This window comes from Perognathus longimembris, chromosome 25 (genome assembly GCF_023159225.1).
Source record: "Perognathus longimembris pacificus isolate PPM17 chromosome 25, ASM2315922v1, whole genome shotgun sequence".
NCBI classification, from domain to species: Eukaryota; Metazoa; Chordata; class Mammalia; order Rodentia; family Heteromyidae; genus Perognathus; species Perognathus longimembris.
This window is the reverse complement of record NC_063185.1, coordinates 4,732,638-4,751,474: the sequence shown is the minus strand read 5'-3', so window position 1 is coordinate 4,751,474 and position 18,837 is coordinate 4,732,638. Positions and strand designations below refer to the sequence as shown.

General features: G+C 50.8%; 1 protein-coding gene across 10 annotated transcripts in view; it reads left to right on the top strand.

Moving 5' to 3' along the window:
* Window positions 1–18,436, top strand: part of Fam193b (family with sequence similarity 193 member B) — a 36,258-nt gene extending 17,822 nt beyond the window's left edge. For 7 of the 10 annotated variants that reach the window (XM_048333966.1, XM_048333958.1, XM_048333964.1 and 4 more), the window contains 8 exons: window positions 440–668; window positions 1,609–1,996; window positions 6,657–6,858; window positions 7,764–8,003; window positions 14,236–15,256; window positions 15,389–15,464; window positions 16,253–16,350; window positions 18,050–18,436. In XM_048333966.1, the coding sequence (XP_048189923.1) occupies window positions 440–668; window positions 1,609–1,996; window positions 6,657–6,858; window positions 7,764–8,003; window positions 14,236–15,256; window positions 15,389–15,464; window positions 16,253–16,349 (2,253 nt within the window). In that variant the 3' untranslated portion in view covers window position 16,350; window positions 18,050–18,436. The remainder of the gene's footprint in view (window positions 1–439; window positions 669–1,608; window positions 1,997–6,656; window positions 6,859–7,763; window positions 8,004–14,235; window positions 15,257–15,388; window positions 15,465–16,252; window positions 16,351–18,049) is intronic. The other 3 variants (XM_048333959.1, XM_048333961.1, XM_048333960.1) reach the window with 3 other exon arrangements.
* Window positions 18,437–18,837: the final 401 nt, after the last annotated feature.

The window sequence follows — 18,837 nt, the reverse complement described above, 5'->3', positions numbered from 1 at the left end:
TTTGGAGGTTAATTGGAAATAAGAGTCTCACAGACTTTTCCTGCCTGGGTTGGCTTGGAACTTTGATCCTCAGATCTCAGCCTCCAGAGTAGCTAGGATTATAGGCATGAGCCACTGATGTCAACCCCAGAATCATTTTACCTTCAAGACTCTTGGTTTAAAGACACTGTTCTTGTTATTCCCACTCCCCAGAGGCCCACATTCACAGGCAGGCTCTGCCTTAGTGGAGGCCCTTTCTGTATGTCCATGTAAATAACTGAGTTCACCACAACCTCTTCCTGCACAGGCCTGACTCTTGCTGAACTTCAGCTTGAGTTGTTCCATTTGTGCTTTGGCAATACCACAAGAGCCTGGAGGAGAGGGCGCACTTTGGGGGTAAACTGAGGCAGCAAAGGGTCAGGTTCACTATTTGACGAGTCTTTTTCTTCCTCCTTTCCAGATCTCCTTGTCACATACATCTTGCAAGTCACAGTCTTGTGGGGGTGACTCTCATTCTTCCTCGTCCTCCTCTTCATCATCCTCATCTTCCTCCTCCTCCTGCCATGGGAACTCAGGGGATTGGGATCCCAGCTCGTTCCTGTCGGCACATAAGCTCTCAGGGCTGTGGAACTCCCCGCACTCAGCTGGGGCTATACCAGGCAGCTCACTTGGGAGTCCCGCCATCCCCGGTGAGTCTCTAAGCTTCTGAGACAGGTGACTTCTCAATGTAGGGAGCTGTATAGCAGGGAAGCCTATATGTTGACTCTCAGTGAAACAACTTCCCTGAACTGTGAAGTTAAGTAGTGCTTATAGGGAAAAGTTTGCCTAGACTTCTTTGGCTATCATAGTGGGAGGACCCATAGGGAAGGAAGTAGGACTTAGGTCACTAACACTTGCTCTACAGCATGATGGACAACCTCAGGCCCCTGTCTCATTTTCTCCACCTGAGGGATGATAAAGCACTAAATCTACCTCCACAAGAGACTGGCAATGCCAGCTTGCCATGGTTATTAGAGAGCTGGAAGCTATTGAAGCCTTTTTTGGACTCTAGGCTGTTCCTCAGAGACCCAGAGAAAAATCCCTTGAGTTATCAATTTATGCCATGAATATGATTTACTGTCATAACTCTAAATGGAGAGGCAGAGTTTTTCAAAATGATTTTGGCCCCAGAATTAGATGAGTTGAGCAATCTGTAATTCCAGCTACTTTGGTCCATGAGCCAGAGAGTCATCAGAACCATTTCCCAGTTCCCCTCTGAAATCTTGGGCTTTCTGAGAGTCAAGTATCTACTGGCTTCGGGTCTATGTGTCCCAGAAGCAGAGCCGTGGCCTGCTACAGCGACTGTCCCAGGCCTGAGACCTGCCTGTGAACAATCAGGTCCTCGGCCGATACAGAGAACAGAGAACATGTACATTTGCTCTTTGTGCTATCGCAGAGGCATATGGCCCTACTTGGGGCCAGCATTCCCAGTGTCTTAGGCCTGGGCTCCTCAAACCTGTCCAGCTAAGCTGCTGCCTGCAGTGATTCCAGGGCTGAATCTGTGTACTCCAGTCACACTAAGCAAAACCCTATGGTAGGGAGCCCATGGGCTTCTCAGGTTTGACCTCTCTCTTTCCACTCCACCCACAGGTGAGGCTTTTCCCATCTCGGAGCACCACCAGCATTCAGACCTCACTGCTCCCCCTAACAGTCCCACCGGCCACCCCCCACAGCCAGCATCTCTGATCCCTTCTCATCCTGGCTCCTTTGGCTCACCACCCCACCCGCACCTGCTCCCCAACACCCCAGTGACATCTTTCCCTGCCCAGGCTTCAGAGTGCCCTGTGTCTGCTGCCACTGCCCCCCACACCCCAGGGCCATGTCAAAGCCCCCACTTACCTTCCACCAGCATGCCCCTCCTGAAGATGCCTCCACCATTCTCGGGGTGCAGCCACCCCTGCAGCGGGCACTGCAGTGGGCACTGCAGCGGGCCTCTCCTCCCACCACCGAGCTCTCAGCCACTCCCTAGCACTCACAGGTAAGTGAAAGGTGTGGAAGGCACCAGGCCACTACAACTTAGGAGTTTTGGAAAATGTTGACAATGGTACCTTTGGGGTAAAAGTTAAAAAGTAGATTGGGCTAGGATGAAGTTTAATGGTAGAGCACATATTTAGCATGTACAGGGACTTTGGTTCAATCTCTAGCACCAAAAACTAGGTAAAGGATTACATTTTTCTCTTAACCACCTAAGCCACACCTCCAGCTTTTTTTTTTTTTTTTTTTTTTTTTTTTTTGCCAGTCCTAGGCCTTTGGACTCAGGGCCTGAGCACTGTCCCTGGCTTCTTTTTGCTCAAGGCTAGCACTCTGCCACTTGAGCCACAGCGCCACCTCTGGCCATTTTCTATATATGTGGTGCTGGGGAATTGAACCCAGGGCTTCATGTATATGAGGCAAGCACTCTTGCCACTAGGCCATATTCCCAGCCCCACCTCCAGCTTTTTTTGATTAATGGGAGATAGGAGTCTTAAGGACTTTCTTGCCCCTGCTGTGCTGTCCTCAAACTGCGATCCTCAGATCTTAGCCTCCTAATTAGCTAGAATTTACAGGTGTGAGCCACCAGGGCCTGGATTGTGGTCTAGTTATTTTTTTAGGCAGATTCTGTGTATAAATGACATACTTCAATCTATATTTGATCAATTTTCTATGTGTGTATAGCAATTCTTTTGTTTTGAGGTAGTCTTGCTATTAAGCCTAAGTGGTCATGAATGATCCTCCTACCTTAGCCTCCTGAGTGCTAAGGTTGCAGGTAATCCCTACCTTCCTCTCCTATCCTTGCCAACTGCTTTAGAAATTATCTTTAAACACATTGTGATCATCTCCCCAGCAAAAACGTGTCAAAAATTTTTTCAGTGGCTGTGAAACATCTACCATATAGCTCTGTCCTAATTTATTTATTTTCTCCCACCTCTGGACATTTAGTCATATCCAGATATTGTGTGTGTGTGTGTGTGTGTGTGTGTGTGTGTGTGTGTCTTTGTGTGTCTTTGTGTGTCTTTGTGTGTCTGTGTCTATCTCTCTGTATGCCAGTCCTGGGGCTTCTTTTGTCCCAGGTTAGCACTCTACTACTTGAGCCACAGCCCACTTCCAGCTTCTTTTGCTGAGTAGATTATTGGCGATAAGAGTCACATGAACTTTTTTGCCCAGTTTGGCTTTGAACTTTGATTCTCAGATTTCAGCCTCCTGAGTAGTTAGGATTACAGGTATGAGCCACTGGTGCCCACTTTTTTTTTGGGCCCGTCCTAGGCTTTGGACTCAGGGCCTGAGCACTGTCCCTTAGCTTCTTTATGCTCAAGGCTGCCACAGTGCCACTTGTGGCTGTTTTCTGTATATGTGGTGCTGGGGAATTGAACGCAGGGCTTCATGTATATGAGGCAAGCACTCTTGCCAATAGGCCATATTCCCAGCCCCTGGTGCCCACATTTTTAACCAAGAGAAATATGGCCACAGTAAGAATATTAAGTCTGTTTGTCATTTAGGAGATTTCTAGAAGTAACTATGGGCTAAGAAAGGCTATGTTAGTGTATATTTGGAAGTAAATTCATCGGAGAAGACGTGCTTTTCTAACTCAGATCTAGGATTATTAGGCATCTGTTTTCCCCATTTGAAACCCCCCTACTCAGCAGCCACTGCTCCTGGGCATTTTCCTCTCATCAGTCTTTCACATGGTGTTGATGGCATCTGCTCAAAATTGTGTCTTCTAGTTTTCACCTCACACTGCCTCACCAGCATACTGTGTTCCTGTGTAGTGTTCTTAGACCTCTACATTCAAAACTGGAGAATATTAACTGTAGTTCTCCAATTGTAACACTGTAGTCCTCTAGTTGTAACATTATAAATAATGTCCCTAAAAATGTCTTAGCCTAAAGCATTTTTCCCTCTTTTGTATTTTTCTCTTTGGAATAGACTCCTCAAAATGAAAACATTCTCAATTAAAGAGTGTTTGGGTTTTGGGGTGGTTTGTTTTTTTTTTCATCGTTTCGTGAGGGGCTTCTTGTAAAACTTTTTTTTTTTTTTTTCCCTAACCAAGTGGGGTGGTAATCCCAGCACTCAAAAGCACACAGGCAGGAAGATCAAGAGTTTGAGGCTATCTTGAACTGCATATAGCTAATCCAAGGCCAGCCTGGGTGACATAGCAGGATCCTGTCCCCAAAAAAGCCAAGGGCTGGGGATGTAGATTAATGGTAGAACACTTAGCTAGTGTGTGCAAGGTCCTGATTTCAGTCCTTAGCACTGGAAAAGAGAGCAAGAGAAGAGAAGAAGAGAGAAAAGGCTGTTTCCCAAAGATCTCTCCAAATTTATTTATCTTGCAATAATGAGGCTGGGTATTTTAAATTTTCTGAAAGTAGGTTTGCTAATGTAATAGTTAAGGAATGGATGATTGGAATAAGCTTCTGTAAGTTTCTCTCTCTCTCTCATTTTCTCTTTGTGGGGCTTGAACACTGGGTCTGGGCACTGTGTTTTGTTTTGTTTTGTTGGTAGTCTTGGGGCTTGGACTCAGGACCTGAGCACTGTCCCTGGCTTCTTTTTGCTCAAGACTAGCGCTCTGCCACTTGAGTCAAAGTGTCACTTCCAGCTTTCTCTGTTTATGTGCTCTCTGTGCATGCTACTTAAGCACTGTACCACTAAGCTACATTCCCAGCCCCTCTCTGTTTTTTTTAATGGGAAAGATGTTTTGTCTTTTAGTTGTACACAAGGATTTCAAGTCAACATGCTGTTTGTGTGTACACTGCATGGTGATCAGTGTCACTCCTTCCATCATTGTACTCCCACTCCATCTCTTCCATCCCTAGCTATCCCTTCAAGTTTCCTTCTTCCATTTCCACATGTGAAGTATTATGGCCATATTCAAGTATATGACTGTATTTGAATATTATGACTATTCACCCACCATTCCTCTTTCCATTCATTCACACACCCGCAACCCCATTTTCCTCAGACAAGACATGTTTCAGTTTCCTGGTGTTCATTTTGTTGAACTGTCAGTTAATCGTTCAAAGGAGTTAAACCATGGGAATCCACCCCTGTGTATGAACATATTTTATTCAATATGATCATCCATTTCTTTTCTTTTTACTTTCTTTTTTGGTTGTGTGGCTTGAACTTGGCCTATGTGCTGTCACTGAGCTCTACAGTTGAAGGCCAGCACTTTACCACTTTGGATCCATAGTACCACTTCTGGTTTTCTGATGGTTAATTGGAGATAAGAGTTTCATACACTTTTCTGCCTGGGCTGGGTTTGAACTGTGATCCTCAGATCTCAGCCCCCTGAGTAGGTAGGATTACAAGTATGAATCACCAGTACCCGGCCCATTTCTTTTTCATTTATTTATTTATTTATTTATTTATTTATCTATCTATCTATCTATTTATTTATTTATTTATTTTGCTTGAACTCAGGGCCTGAGCACTATCCCTGGCTTCTTTTTGCTTAAGGCTACCACTCTGCCACTTGAGCCACAGTACCCCTTCTGGCATTTTCAATATATGTGGTGCTGAGGAATTGAATCCAGGGCTTCCTGTATACGAGGCAAGCACTCTACCATTAGGCCATATTCTCAGTCTCCATTTCATTTTTTGAAACCCTGCCATGTCCTTTCTGTCCTTTGTAGCAGAAGAGGGGTGACATTGGCCTGCCCTGAGAACTCGGTCTACACATGGCCTCTTATTCCTGTGTTCCTCCACCCAAGCCTCAGCCCCATCTTGCAGCAGCCCTTCAGCTGCTGCTGGCCCCTAGGGCTCTAGTTCTTTCCAGCTCCAGTTCTGGGACCTGTCAGCCTGTGTCTCATATACTGAGAAAACCCCTAGTGCTTTCTAGAATCCAGAGGTAGGACAGTGAAAGGGAGAGAGCTAGAGCTCTGCATGCAGACACAGGCTGGCATCCTGCACCTGTTGACCAAGCTGGGTTCCTCAGTCTCTACCACTGCAAAACAGGGAGGAAAACACCTATTTTTGCAGGACTTGTACTTGCTGAGTACGGAACTGGCACAGGAACTGGCACTCTTACAGTCTCTGGGCCATGAGACATACTGGATCTGTTTATTTATTTACAGTTAGGGTCAGCCTAGGCTGGTTGTGAACTCTCAATCTCCCACCTTGCTTCTAAGTCCTGGAATCACAGGCTTTTTGCTGACTCGTATTTGTTTGTTTGTTTCTCAATTTAGAACCCCTGGTTAAGGATGTTCTACCTGCTGGTACTGAAGCCTCACTCAGGTCATTAGGACCTTAGAAAGTAGACGCAAACACTGTCCTCATTAATATCACCTGCTTGTGTCCCAGGGGCACCGTCAGCCTGCTGATGTGTTTGGACACCTACTTACTAAGCAACTGTTGTGTTCAAGATTGTCTAAGTACAGTGACCCCCCCAAATAGAAGTGGTTCAGCCTCTGTCCTTGGAGGGTACAATCTAGTGATGAATGGCAAACAGACCATTAACTCATGAGGTGTCTATACAATGCTCTACTACTATTAGTAGGTACTGGGAAAGGAGTCATAAGAAACCTTTAAGAGGGGGCCCTGAGGGGATGGGGAGGTTGTTGCCCTGGGTGTTGTGAGAGGCGCTGGTGGGGGGTGGGGGAATGCTTCCACGGGCTCCTGAGCACTCACCCTCACCTCTGGGCCTGGGTCTTCTTCCCCTACAGCAGGGACCCCGGGTGCAAGGGGCACAAATTTGCACACAGTGGCCTAGCTTGCCAGCTGCCCCAGCCGTGTGAGGCAGATGAGGGGCTGGGTGAGGAAGAGGATAGCAGCTCCGAGCGAAGCTCCTGCACCTCGTCCTCTACCCACCAGAGAGATGGAAAGTTCTGCGACTGCTGCTACTGTGAGTTCTTCGGCCACAATGCGGTGAGTGAGCCTCTCCGGGCCAGCGCGGGCTGGGGACCAGCCCAGGTGAGCCAAGAAGCCCCACACTCCCCCCAGAGACCCCTCACTCCTGCCGATCGCCACTGCTGGGCCCTGAGAGCCCTCACACCTGCGTCCGCTTGCTCGAGCCTCACGGCTCCTTTGTAAGATCTGGGGATTTAAACGTTTTGCTGCCTTTGCTCTTCTCGTGGTTTCTCTTCAGATTGACTTTTTCTCCTTAGGCAAAAGGAAAGGAAGTGGCAGAGAGAAAGCTATGGTTCTGATGAGTATGTATACGTGTGTAATCCCAGAGAAGTGAACACCTGTGCGTGATGAAGGCAGAGTGGAAGCACAAAGGCTCTCAGGTCCCCAAGTGTGACAGCCAGCCAAGGGACAGGCCGTGAGCAGACGGCGCCAGGAAGGAGGCTCAGATCAGAGTACTTGCTGCCTCTGGACAGGGGAAAAGCAATTCAGAAGTCTCCTAAGGTGAAGAGGAAAGAAAGGGCTGCTGGTCAGGGCAGAGCAGTAGAGGATAGGAGAAATGGAAGTCGTTTGTTCCTCGTCACCTTTGAGCTAGGCATTATTATCCTCATTTTAGAGATGACAAAATTGAGGCTCACAAAGCCTCGGTGACTCGCCCAAGGTCATACAGCTTCTGAGTGACGAAAGCCAGACTCAAACCGGCTTCCCTGGCTCCCCGGTCCGTGTTCACCCAGCCATGCCCTGTACCCCCATTCCTTTCACTCACAGCGGCCTCAGCTTGAGCCTGCTGAGGGTGAGGCCATTTGGCCTTGGCTGAGGTAGAGAGAATGGCTGTCCGGCTCCTCGCCACATCGTGGTGCCAGCGGGTGGGAGTGCTGCAGGCCTCCCAGCCTCGGGTGTAATGTCAGCGCCTCCCCCTCCCCCAGCCACCCGCTGCCCCGACGAGTCGGAATTATACCGAGATCCGGGAGAAGCTCCGCTCGAGGCTGACCAGGCGGAAAGAGGAGCTGCCCATGAAGGGGGGCGCCCTGGGCGGGATCCCTGGGGAGCCCGCCGTGGACCACCGAGATGTGGATGAGCTGCTGGAATTCATCAACAGCACGGAGCCCAAAGTCCCCAACAGCGCCAGGGCCGCCAAGCGGGCCCGGCACAAGCTGAAAAAGAAGGTGGGTGTGGGGGGGAGCTCAGCTCTACCGCCTCTCCTCCCTGAGGAACCCCGAGCCCTGAGCCGTCTGGGGCATGGATGGTGATGGCTGCCAAAAGGCCTTGCGGTGTCTCACTGCTGTGGGAAGGTCTGGATGAGTTTGGGAGGCAGCAGGGGCAGGGAACCTGGGGCAAGTCATTGGAGGAAAAGTCTCTGAGCCTCAAGCTACTTGCTGGACTCCTCCAAACCTGGGACTTGAGTCAGCACATACTTCTACAAGCCCTGGGAGCCAGAGTGTGATGCACTTAAGTCCTCACCTGGGAGAAGCTGAATCCAGTGAGGAGACTGGCACAGCAATGGACAAGCCCATTAGCACGTGTGGAGTCCCAGGCTGAGGGGAGCCCCATGAGTTGACTTTACAAGAGGCCGGCTCAAAGTGAGTTGTGGGGTGTAAGGACAGATCGACCAGGTGGGTGCTGCTGGCAGCAGGCATAGTGTGCCCCACAGCAGCTTGAAAAAGGCAAAGATGAAAACAGCAGAGGTAGGATGGACAGTGGGAACAAGGGACAGACAGCATGAGGCAAGGGGGAGCTCAAGTTTGATACCTCAGGCAGGAAGTGATGTGAGCCAAGGGAGACCTGGTTGAGGGAGGGCTGCAGCAGAAGAGTGACATGCAGAGAGCACAAGTGACAGGCATGGGGGAGCTGATGGCAAGGCAGGGCGATGGAAGCAGGGACATCTCCTGGGTGATGGCAAGGAAGATGGTGGTACCTTTGACTGAGCAGAAGACTGGATACAGTCGGGGCACGGTGACTCGGAGGTTCCCATGAGATGAGCAAGTGGAGATGGAGGTGCGGGACTAGGAGTTACCAGCGCAGAGATGTAATTGAAGCCATGGGAATGAAGCAGTCCTCAGCACTGAGGATTGAACCCAGGCAGCCTTGCTGGATGGGCCCCAAGGGCTAGAGCGCTCGTCCCTGCGGCTTCATTACCTCTTCGCCTGCCTACCCCCAACTACGTCTGCACAGTGCCACACTCAGGAGCCCAGCATCTGAAGAGATTTGGGGTTGACAGCCAGCTAGTTCCAGTTTCTGGATGGTCAAACAGCCCTAGTGATCCCGAAGGCAAGAAGTGATTCTCCATCTCTTTCCAGCCCGGAGGACAACCAGGATCCTTCTGCAGCCTGAAGTAGTGAGCCAGAGTCAGCCCTTTCTTGCTCTTATCCAGGGTTGCCATCCAGAGGTGTTTGCTCATTGTGCCTTGGTGGTCTCTGGCCTCTTGGGATGGTACTGCTTAGCTAAGTCCCCAGAGAGCACTCTCAGCAGTTCACAGCCCTCCTCCTTTACCTGTCATGCTGCCCTCTTGTCTCTTCTTGACAGGCTCTCACTCCAAGCTTAGCTCACACGTTTCCAGTGAAGCATCCTCAGGCAATTCTGCCATACTCCAGCCACACCCTGCATCTCTCTCTAGATTTTTCTTCCTCGTTCCAAGGCTCTCTGCATAGCCACTGTGTGCCAGGCCTACCCTAGATGCTCAGACTAACCAAGCAGACCTTCCTTGCCACATACAGACCTGGAGCTACATGCAGGAACAGCACACAAGAGCAGTCACAGTGTTAGGTCAGTCATAGTTAGTGTCATTATCTTTTTTTTTTTTTTTTTAATCAGTCATGGGGCTTGAACTCAGGGACTAGGCATTGTCCCTAAGCTCTTTTGCTCAAAGCTAATGTTCTACCACTGTGAGCCACAGCACTACTTCTGACTGTTGAGTGGTTAATTGGAGATAAGAGTCTCATGGGGACTTTTCTGCCTGGGCTGGCTTCAAACTGTGATCTTCAGATCTCAGCCTCCTGATTAGCTAGGATGACAAGCATGAAGCACTGGTGCCCAGCTGTTTTCTGTTTAGATAGTAGCCCCCTGCACCTCCTGAGCTTACCTGCAGTTGCCTGTCCACCCAAACCCAGCTTCCAGTAGCCATGTAGTAACAGGTCACCCCAGGAGAGGGGTAAAGTTTTAAGTGTGCTACTGCTCCTGCTCTCGTTTCCAGCCATCACTCTTGCCTTTGTGTCCTAACTCCTGATCCATTGAGGCTATACCCTGGCCATTCCTCTTTGCATACTAAATACTGCCATCTACCCTTTTCTCTTCCCAGGGTGATCCAGCACTCGCTTATTTAAATTGAGTATTGATATAAGAACAAGCAAAAATGGATCCATCATTCAGTCACTGTCTTACCACCTTTCTCAGTTCCTTGCCCTGTTACTTTTCTTTCATACCTACACTGCAAAACAAAAAAAAAAAAAAACAGCCCCAGGTGCCCTGAGGGCGCCTCTCCCCTCCTGTAGCTGGAGTATAACATGGCTGGGTCAAGCTGAGCACCCTGTGGGGTGTTTGTCCACTTTCCTGAGCTCCCGTGTTGCTTGGGTAGCTCCTTATCACACACATTCATATGACCCTTTGGTCAGACCTCTGTTCTCCAACTTCAGGGTCTTCTCCAGATCCCCTTATTTTTTCCTATTTCAATGAGGAAAGGCCCTAATCACCCCACCTGTACATCGTTCCTCATCTTGTCACACAAGAAGGTGAGAAGGGCCCAGAGGAGCTGAGGTCTGTGTGACAGTTCCCATCGCATGCCAACTGTCCTACCTGCTCCATTTCAGCAGCGGACAGTTCTTGTAATCTGTCCTACCCCCAGTCCATTTGCTCACATCACAGCTACAGTCCTTGTCAGCCTTCCACATTCTTCTCCATCCCATCCAGAGAATACTATCCTGTTCTCATTGTGTTTGTATACTCAGTGATGACCCTTGTCATTACTTTGTGGGTTATTTCTTTTCCAGCTTGTCTTTGGCTCCTCTACCCTCAGCCAAGCAGGGCCAGAAATAAGGGCAGTGGGACCACCATCTTCTCGAGATTTCTCACCTGTCTCTAACCTCTTTCTGTCTCCTTTGTGATCTCCTGTGATCACCCTCTTTAAGGAAAGGAAGATGTAGGTAGTATTTTCTCCCTGCATTTCACCCTAGTGCCTAACCCTGCCGCTGAGCTCCTCTTCGGGGACTCCCCTCAGGTACCTCTGACTCACCATAGCTAAAACTAAGTTCATTATCTTCCTCCAAAAAGGCCTGCCTTTTCTTCTCCATTGGTTTGTCTAGTCAGGGGCACCGCCGTCTGCCCTGCTGCCTGCCCCAGTCCCCGGGTACCGTCCTGGGGGGGTGCATCATGGTGACCCAGAACAGCGGGCCTGGGAATCGGACCTCAATTTGAAGCTTGGCTCTGCCACACTTGCTGTATGACCTTCGGCAAATCACTTCGCCTCCAAGCCTCAGTTTCTGCATCCATAAAATGAGAATAACAGGAACCAACGTCATAGATGGTTGTGAGAATGGAATAACACATGGGAAGCCTGGCAGAGCGCCTGGCACCTGGGAACGCTCAGTCCATGGAGACTTCTAAAGCAGCCATAGTGATTGGCAGTATTCTCAGGACGGGCTTCATTCTCTTCCCACCCAAAACAAAAGTCCTGACTGTAGTACTTCCTTTGGGAAACAGTGCAAGCTAGGCTACCTCTCCACCTACTGCTTATACTTCAAAAGGCTTCAGTGGCTCAGCGTCAGCTCAGGCCCAAACCCACACTCTTCAGGATCCATCCACTGTTAGCTTGCCAGACTCTCTCTGCCTCCCCTTTCCTACCTGCCTTCCCCTGCCCCCACCCCACCCCAGCCAGGCTGTAAGGAATGCTTTCCATTCTCAGATGGTATGCCTTCCCCCTTCCCAGCCTTTACACCTGTACTTCCTGTGGCCTCTCCCTTCTCCAGGATCACTCCACCTGCCTGTACGAGTGCTCCCTCCTTCCTGGGTAGCACTCTCTCTGTTACTCTGAATTAAACACCCTGTTTTCATGGCTGCCTCCTCAACAAACAAAAGCCAGGGAGACAAGAGACTGTGGCTCATGCCGTGCAGCACTCCCAGAACACAGCCCCCTACCTCACAGTCAATAAATAGGCAGTGGAAGGTTGGCAAACAAAATTGAACACCATGAGCACTTCTTTTTTTATTTATTTTGTTGTTGTTGGTCATGGGGCTTGAACTCTGGGCCTGGGTGCTGTCCCTGAGCTCTTTAGCTCAAGGCTGGCGCTCTACCACTTGAGCCACAGTGCCACTTCTGGTTTTCTGGTGGTTCATTGGCGATAAGAGTTTCACAGAGTTTCCTGCCTAGGCTAGCTTTGAACCTCGATTCTCAAATCTCGGCCTCCTGAGCAGCTAGGATTACAGGTGTGAGCCACTGGTACCCAACTGACACTTCTATTATTAGTGGGTTGTCCTGACTTTGCCACTTAGCAGCCAAGTATTCTTGACCCTGTTCCATACTCTCCCTAAAGGCAAGCAAGGTTCCTCATCTGTCGTATAGCAAGGACTGGAACAAATTACAGAGGGAGCCAGGCTCTTGGTATGGAACAAATGTGGTTTCTGTACATTCTCCTTTCTTGGCTCTCAGTGTATATGGTGTGACAGTACTCACTTAGAGTGTGTGTGTGTGTGTGTGTGTGTGTGTGTGTGTGTGCAGAGAGAGAGAGAGACAGTCCTTAGATGCTGCCCCTGAGCTTTTGTGCTCAAAGCTAGTGTACTACCACTTGAGCCACAGCTCCACTTCCAGCTTTTTTGGTGGTCAATGGGAAGTAAATCTTTACAGATTTTCCTGCTAGGGCTGGATTTGAACTGTTATCCTCAGATCTCAGGCTCCTGAGAAGCTAGGATTATATGTGTGAGCCACTGGTGCCCAGCATCCCTTAGACTTTGTGATTGAGCAGTGAACTGTGGGACTCCCTTACCCCACCCCATGTATAATAGGCACAAAGCCAGGCTGGTGCGGGTGAAGGCCTATCCCCACTGCCTCCAGCACCCTCCTCCCATGCTGGCAGTGCTCCAGGCCATGCTGCTGCTTACGTGAGTCCCCACCTTGGCACAGCCTTGGCACTGGGGAAAGGGAGCTTGGAATGGAACCTCCTGGCTGTCCTCAGAGCACACTTGTGAGGTACAGGTGCTCTTTTTCCCTAAGTTATAAACTGGGAAGTTAAGGTTCAAAGAGAATAAGTGATTTGTCCAAAATCCCCCCAAAAATAGTCATGAAACTAGTGTTCCAAAGAGACAATAGAATAAATACCTGCCCTCTTTAAGTGGACTCTGAAGTGGGGGCAAGAGGTGTCTTCTCTTTTCCCCCTCCATTTCCAAGTAGACCCAAAATAGGTGATCTGATGCTGTTCTAACACCAAGATTTCTAGCATTTGTCTCCTGTTACAACGGTGGGGTGACCCAGCCATAGACTAAGTTGCATTCTCATGCAGGAGTATAAAAGCTGATTGGCTGGCATGGTCAGGCCATAGAGCCTCCTTGAGCTCAGAGATTGTGTTGTTGTTTCTGAGGGTCACATTTTTAAGTGAGGACTTGATTGCCTGAAGTCTATTTAAAGGCAGGGGCCCCGCTGAAGGACCCAGCCACTGCATGGGGAGGTTGTGTGTATTTGTGTGTATCTTACCTACTGTGAGAGTCTTTTCCAGAAGACAGTCTCATTTGGCCTTTCTCCTGCACCACAGTGTTAGAAAGACTGCTTCTTCAGCAGCCAGATTCTTCGACCCCATTTTTATCTTTTTTTTTTTTTTTTGCCAGTCCTGGGACTTGAACTCAGGGCCTGAGCACTATCCTTGGGCTTCTTCTGCTCAAGGCTAGCACTCTACCACTTGGGCCACAGCATCACTTCTGGCTTTTTCTGTTTACGTGGTACTGACGAATCGAACCCAGGGTTTCATGCATACTAGGCAAGCACTCTATCACTAAGCCACATTCCCAGCCCCCCATTTTTATCTTCACTCCAAAATCATTGTCCCCATTTTGTAGCTGAGTCCACTGGGTGCCAGCTGAGACCCAGGGATTTGCTCAAGCTCTCACTCCACGTTTGTAAGGCAAATGCTGTCCCTTTGAGTCCTGACGTTAGCCCTTAGACTTTAGGACTCATGTAGGCTCTAGATAAACAAGATATGAAAACCTTAGCCACTGGGGGCATTCTTGCACTCAACCCCCCAAGATTGGAACTTGTCTGAGTGCAGTTCACCTTCATTCTTGCTGGGTGGGGAAGCAATCCAAGGTGATAAAGCTGCCTTCAGCAAATGATTGGCAGAGCCAGGCCCTGGGCTGATGGGTCAGGCATCACATTAAGCCCAGCAGTTGGCAGACCCCTGCTGACACTGCTTCTTGTATTAGCAGGAAAAAGAGAAGGCCCGGTTGGCAGCAGAAAGTCTGAAGCAGGCGAATCGTGTTTCTGGGAGCCAGGAGCCAAGGCCTGCCAAAGAGAGGCTCTTAGAGTGGCCTGATCGGGAGCTGGACCGGGTCAACAGCTTCCTGAGCAGCCGCCTGCAGGAGATGAAGAGCACTGTGAAGGACTCTCTCTGTGCCAGCTTCAGCGTGTGTGAGCTCAGCATGGACAGCAGTGGCTTCATCAAGGAGGGGGCCGAGGAGTCCCAGCCCCCAAATCCAGTCCCCTCAGACCTCAATGGCTCCTCAGACCAGCAGCCTGACATCAACCTTGACCTGTCCCCCTTGACTCTGGGATCCTCCCAGAACCACACGTTACAAGCTCCAGGCAAGCCAGCCCCACCATGGGCAGAAATGAGAGGCCCCCACCCACCATGGACAGAGGTGAGGGGCCCCCCACCTGGTATTGTCCCTGAGAATGGCCTGGTGAGGAGACTCAACACCGTGCCCAACCTGTCCCGGGTGATCTGGGTCAAGACGCCCAAGCCAGGCAACCCCAGCTCTGAGGAGCCCAGTTCCAAGGAGGCCCCCAGTAGCAAACAGGAACTGTTGGAGCCTGTAGCCACTGTAGGGAAGCCAAAGAAGGGCAAGAGACAGGGCAGTCAGGCCAAGAAGAGTGAGGTGAGCCCAGCCCCCCCGCCTCCAGCCAACCTAGAGGCTCCTAGTGCCAAGAGCCAAGTGCCTGGCCTCAAGCAGCTGGCCAGGGCCTCAGAGCCTCTCAAAGGGGGCAGCTGTGCCGACACTGCAGAGGGCAGCCGGGGCCGGTCAGGACCAGGTTGGGCAGACGGCCCCAAAGCTGCGAAGGAGAAGGGCAGCTCCTGGCAGAACTGGCCCAGTGAGGCCAAGGCACGGCCTCCAGAGCAGGAGTCTGTGCTCCCCTCAGGCCCAGCAAGGCCTCAGAGTTTGCCCCAGGGCAAGGGCCGCAGCAGGAGGAGCCGCCACAAACAGGAGAAGTCCGCTTCCTCGCTGGGTGAGTGCACCAGGAGCCGAGTGGCTGACCCCTCACCCCAACCCGGCCACGGGGTGGAGGGCAGCGCTGCCCCAAGCATGACCCCATAGGCCTGGCTGCAGGCACTGAGCCCTCCTGGCTGTGTCTTCCTAGACGACGTGTTCCTGCCCAAGGACATGGATGGGGCGGAGATGGATGAGACTGACCGGGAGGTGGAGTACTTCAAGAGGTAGGTGTGGCCTCCTGCCCTCCACTTCCTGAGGGAGCACATGCCCAGGTCTCGAGTCTCAGAAGAGTCTGCTCCTCTGCCCCCACCCCTTGGTGGAAGGCTCACCGTCCCTCCAGACCCTGTCATCTGGCCCTTCTGCTGGAGCCCACAGAGCCCCTGAGCAGGGGGTAACCATGTATGGGGAGAAGGACGCATCAGAGCCCAAGAACCAGGCCTTTCCCGGCTTGGTCCACTTGTAACATTGTCTGCTCTGCATGGTTTGGGCTCTGGGAACAGTGTAGACTGGAAGAGATCCAGGAATCCACAGCCTAGTGACCAGTTCCACTGGAGTGTGCGGACATGATGGGATGGTGTGGTAGGAGGCTTGATGGGTGCTTCCAAGCCAAGCTGTGGGGCAGGGGCAGGCCAGGAGGCCTTCCTGGAAGAGGGGATACCAAGAGGAAATCTAAAGACTCAGTCGGAGCTGGCCAGATAAAGTTGAGGTGTTTGTGTATAAAGGGCCAAGGGTGAAAGAACCACAACATATTTAGGGGAATAGAAACCAGTCCAGTCCAGTGCAAGAAGATGGAGGGAGCTTGTAGTTCAGGGCAGCCTCACTGTCTTCCTGCACTTTTCCCTCTTGCCAAGCCAGCAAAGTCACCCCTCTTACCGGACCCCAACACCTGGGAGTCACTGGCTGTGCAGAGCCAGCCGACTTCTCAGCAGCATACACCATATTGACCAGGGGGTTTGGTTTGGAAGGAGGGGACCTCTCACTGTGCTTCTCCCGTGGCTCCCAAACCCTATAGATTCTGTTTGGATTCTGCAAAGCAAACCCGTCAGAAAGTTGCTGTGAACTGGACCAACTTCAGCCTCAAGAAGACCACGCCCAGCACAGCGCAGTGAGGTAGAGACCTCTGTCGTCTGTCGCTCCTCCCTGGACAGGCCCTCCCTAGGCCCTGTTGCCTGTGCTCCTCAAGGATCTTCCTGGACTGCCATCCCGGGTGGTCACCACCAGCTCAGCTGCTCAACCAGCTGCCCCCTAAGCCTAGATGATCAGGCCTTGAGCTTAGCAGGGTTCCCCAAGACAGATGCCCAGGGTACCTCTCATAGGAGCAATTTGAGAAACGAGCTCTGACTCTGGGAATGTGGCTTAGCGGTAGTGTGCTTGCCTAGCATGAATGAAGCCCTGAGTTGGATTCCTCAGTACCACATAAACAGAAAAGGCTGGATATGGTGCTGTGGTTTAATTGGTAGAGTGCTAGCCTTGAGCACAGGGAGGCTCATGGATAGAGCCCAGGCTCAGAGTTCAAGCCCCAGGACTGGCAATCAATCGATGAGTAACAAAAAATAAAAAAAGAAAAGAAACAAGCCCTGAGGGTTCAGTGAGGAAACAGATGAGCTAGAGCCAAGGCCTTGATAAGCCATTTAAACCTGGAGGTGCTCCCCGAACAGTACTCCCTTCACTGAACTGAAAGCCAAACCGTCTCATGGAACTGGAGACCGGTACCCACCTGCAAAGGACCTTGTGTCCACTAATGGCATATTGGAGGATGTTTGTGGACTGAGAACTTTAGTGCAGAAGGGAAGGGTGAGAAGCAGACAGGTTTTAGTGCTGGGCAGCAACCTTGGGACCAGGCCTTTTCAGGCTAGCAACTGCACAGCTCCTGCAGGCAATGAGGCTGAGACAGGTGGGCCTGGAAAGTCCTCTTACACCACCATTCTCTTTGGAGAGCCCCTCTGGACTAAAGTTGTGGACTTAATAGAGCTCAAGCTCCTCGTGGTGCTTTTATCCCTCCCCCAGGTTGGGACTCTCTTCAGACTCCCCCAGCTATCCTCTGCTCTCAGTAGCAGAACTCTGATCCTTGTCAGACCAAGATGTCCATACCACAGGAGCATCTTCCAGGACCAAGGTGCCCTTCTGCCTCTCATCTACCTCCACAGGAACCAGCAGTAGCAGAGACCCCACTCACCTTATCTTCCGTGCCTACTAAGAGAAAGGGGGTCACCTCTTCTTCCACAGCCCAATTCCATCGTCACCTGGGAAACTAAATCCAGCCACTTGGCTGATACCTTCCTCCCTCCTACATGCTGTCCTTTGACTCTCCTCACTGTCCACCAAGGCAGGGCCAGGAGCCCCAGCAGACGAGTAAGCACTGCTGAGTCCCTGGAGCCGAGGCAGGGGTTTGAATGCAGGGCCTGCCTCCTCCTCCACCCGCCAGTGGGAAAGCAGACATCAGTGCTGGGCACATATTCAGCCCTGATCTGCAAGGCTGTGCTGCTGCATAAGGACCCTGAGCTCTTCAAGGATTGTCCCACATTGCTCTAGAACCCCAGGACTGGGCTCTGTCCCCTAGTAGAGCCTTTACTTACTCTTGGATTACTGGGGGTTGAACCCAGGCCCTTGTACTTGCTACGCAAGCATTCTACCCCTTGAGCCATCTACAGTGTTCACCCTCAGCTTCTTCTAGATTTGATGTAGTGAATCCACTCCATGTTTTTGGGCCAGAAGCTGCCTGTTCACACCTCCACAGGAACCCATGGGGAGGCTGGGACACAGGCCTCCTCTCTCACCATGATCCTGCTTTTTTCTTCTCTCTGCCCAGGCTGAGCTTCTGCAAGTCATTTTGAGGCCTCAAGTACAAGCTGAAAGTCTCCAGTTTCTCCCTCTATGTGCCCTGCCCACCTGCCCTGACCCTCCCTGCTCCCACTGTCCCGGACCAACCAAAAGCTGAACGGATGCCATGCTGTGCTGGGTCCCCAGGACCTCAGCAGAGCTGCTTCCTGGTGCTACGCAGCCTCCACACTCAGATCCCAGGGACAGGGCTGGCCTGAGGGCCAGGGGTTGAGGGTACTGCTGGCCCAACACTGCTCTCTTTGTGTTTGTTTTTTTTTGTTTGTTTTGTTTTTTTGTTATTTTTTTTTCAATTCTTTACTTTTGATACTGTGAACATCTTTCATGCTGAAAGATAAAAGCAACATTTGGACACAGAGTTGGTGTGTTGGTGATTTGCTGCCTGGGTAGGGACTGGAAGGGATGTGCTCAAGCACAAGCCCTGCCCAAATCATGAACCTTAGGGAACAGGTACTGTGTGTCAGCGCAGATTGCATTCAAACTTTAGGCCTTCTCAAAGCAATCTTAAGTGGGACTCTTAACCCATTTTACAGATGAGAAACTAAGGAGAGAGTCTAGTGACTCAAGTCTGCTCAACTAGGGCTTAACAGGCTCACATGACACTGACATTTGTGTTTCGTTCCTCTCTTACTGGCAAAACTTGTGTATGAGCCTAAAGCAGATTTTAACCAGCTTTGTGTGTTTCCCCTTTGCAAGATGGGTGAGAGGTGGTTTAGCCTGTCACCTCTGGGCATGTAGATGTGGGAAGGGGTCTAGAAG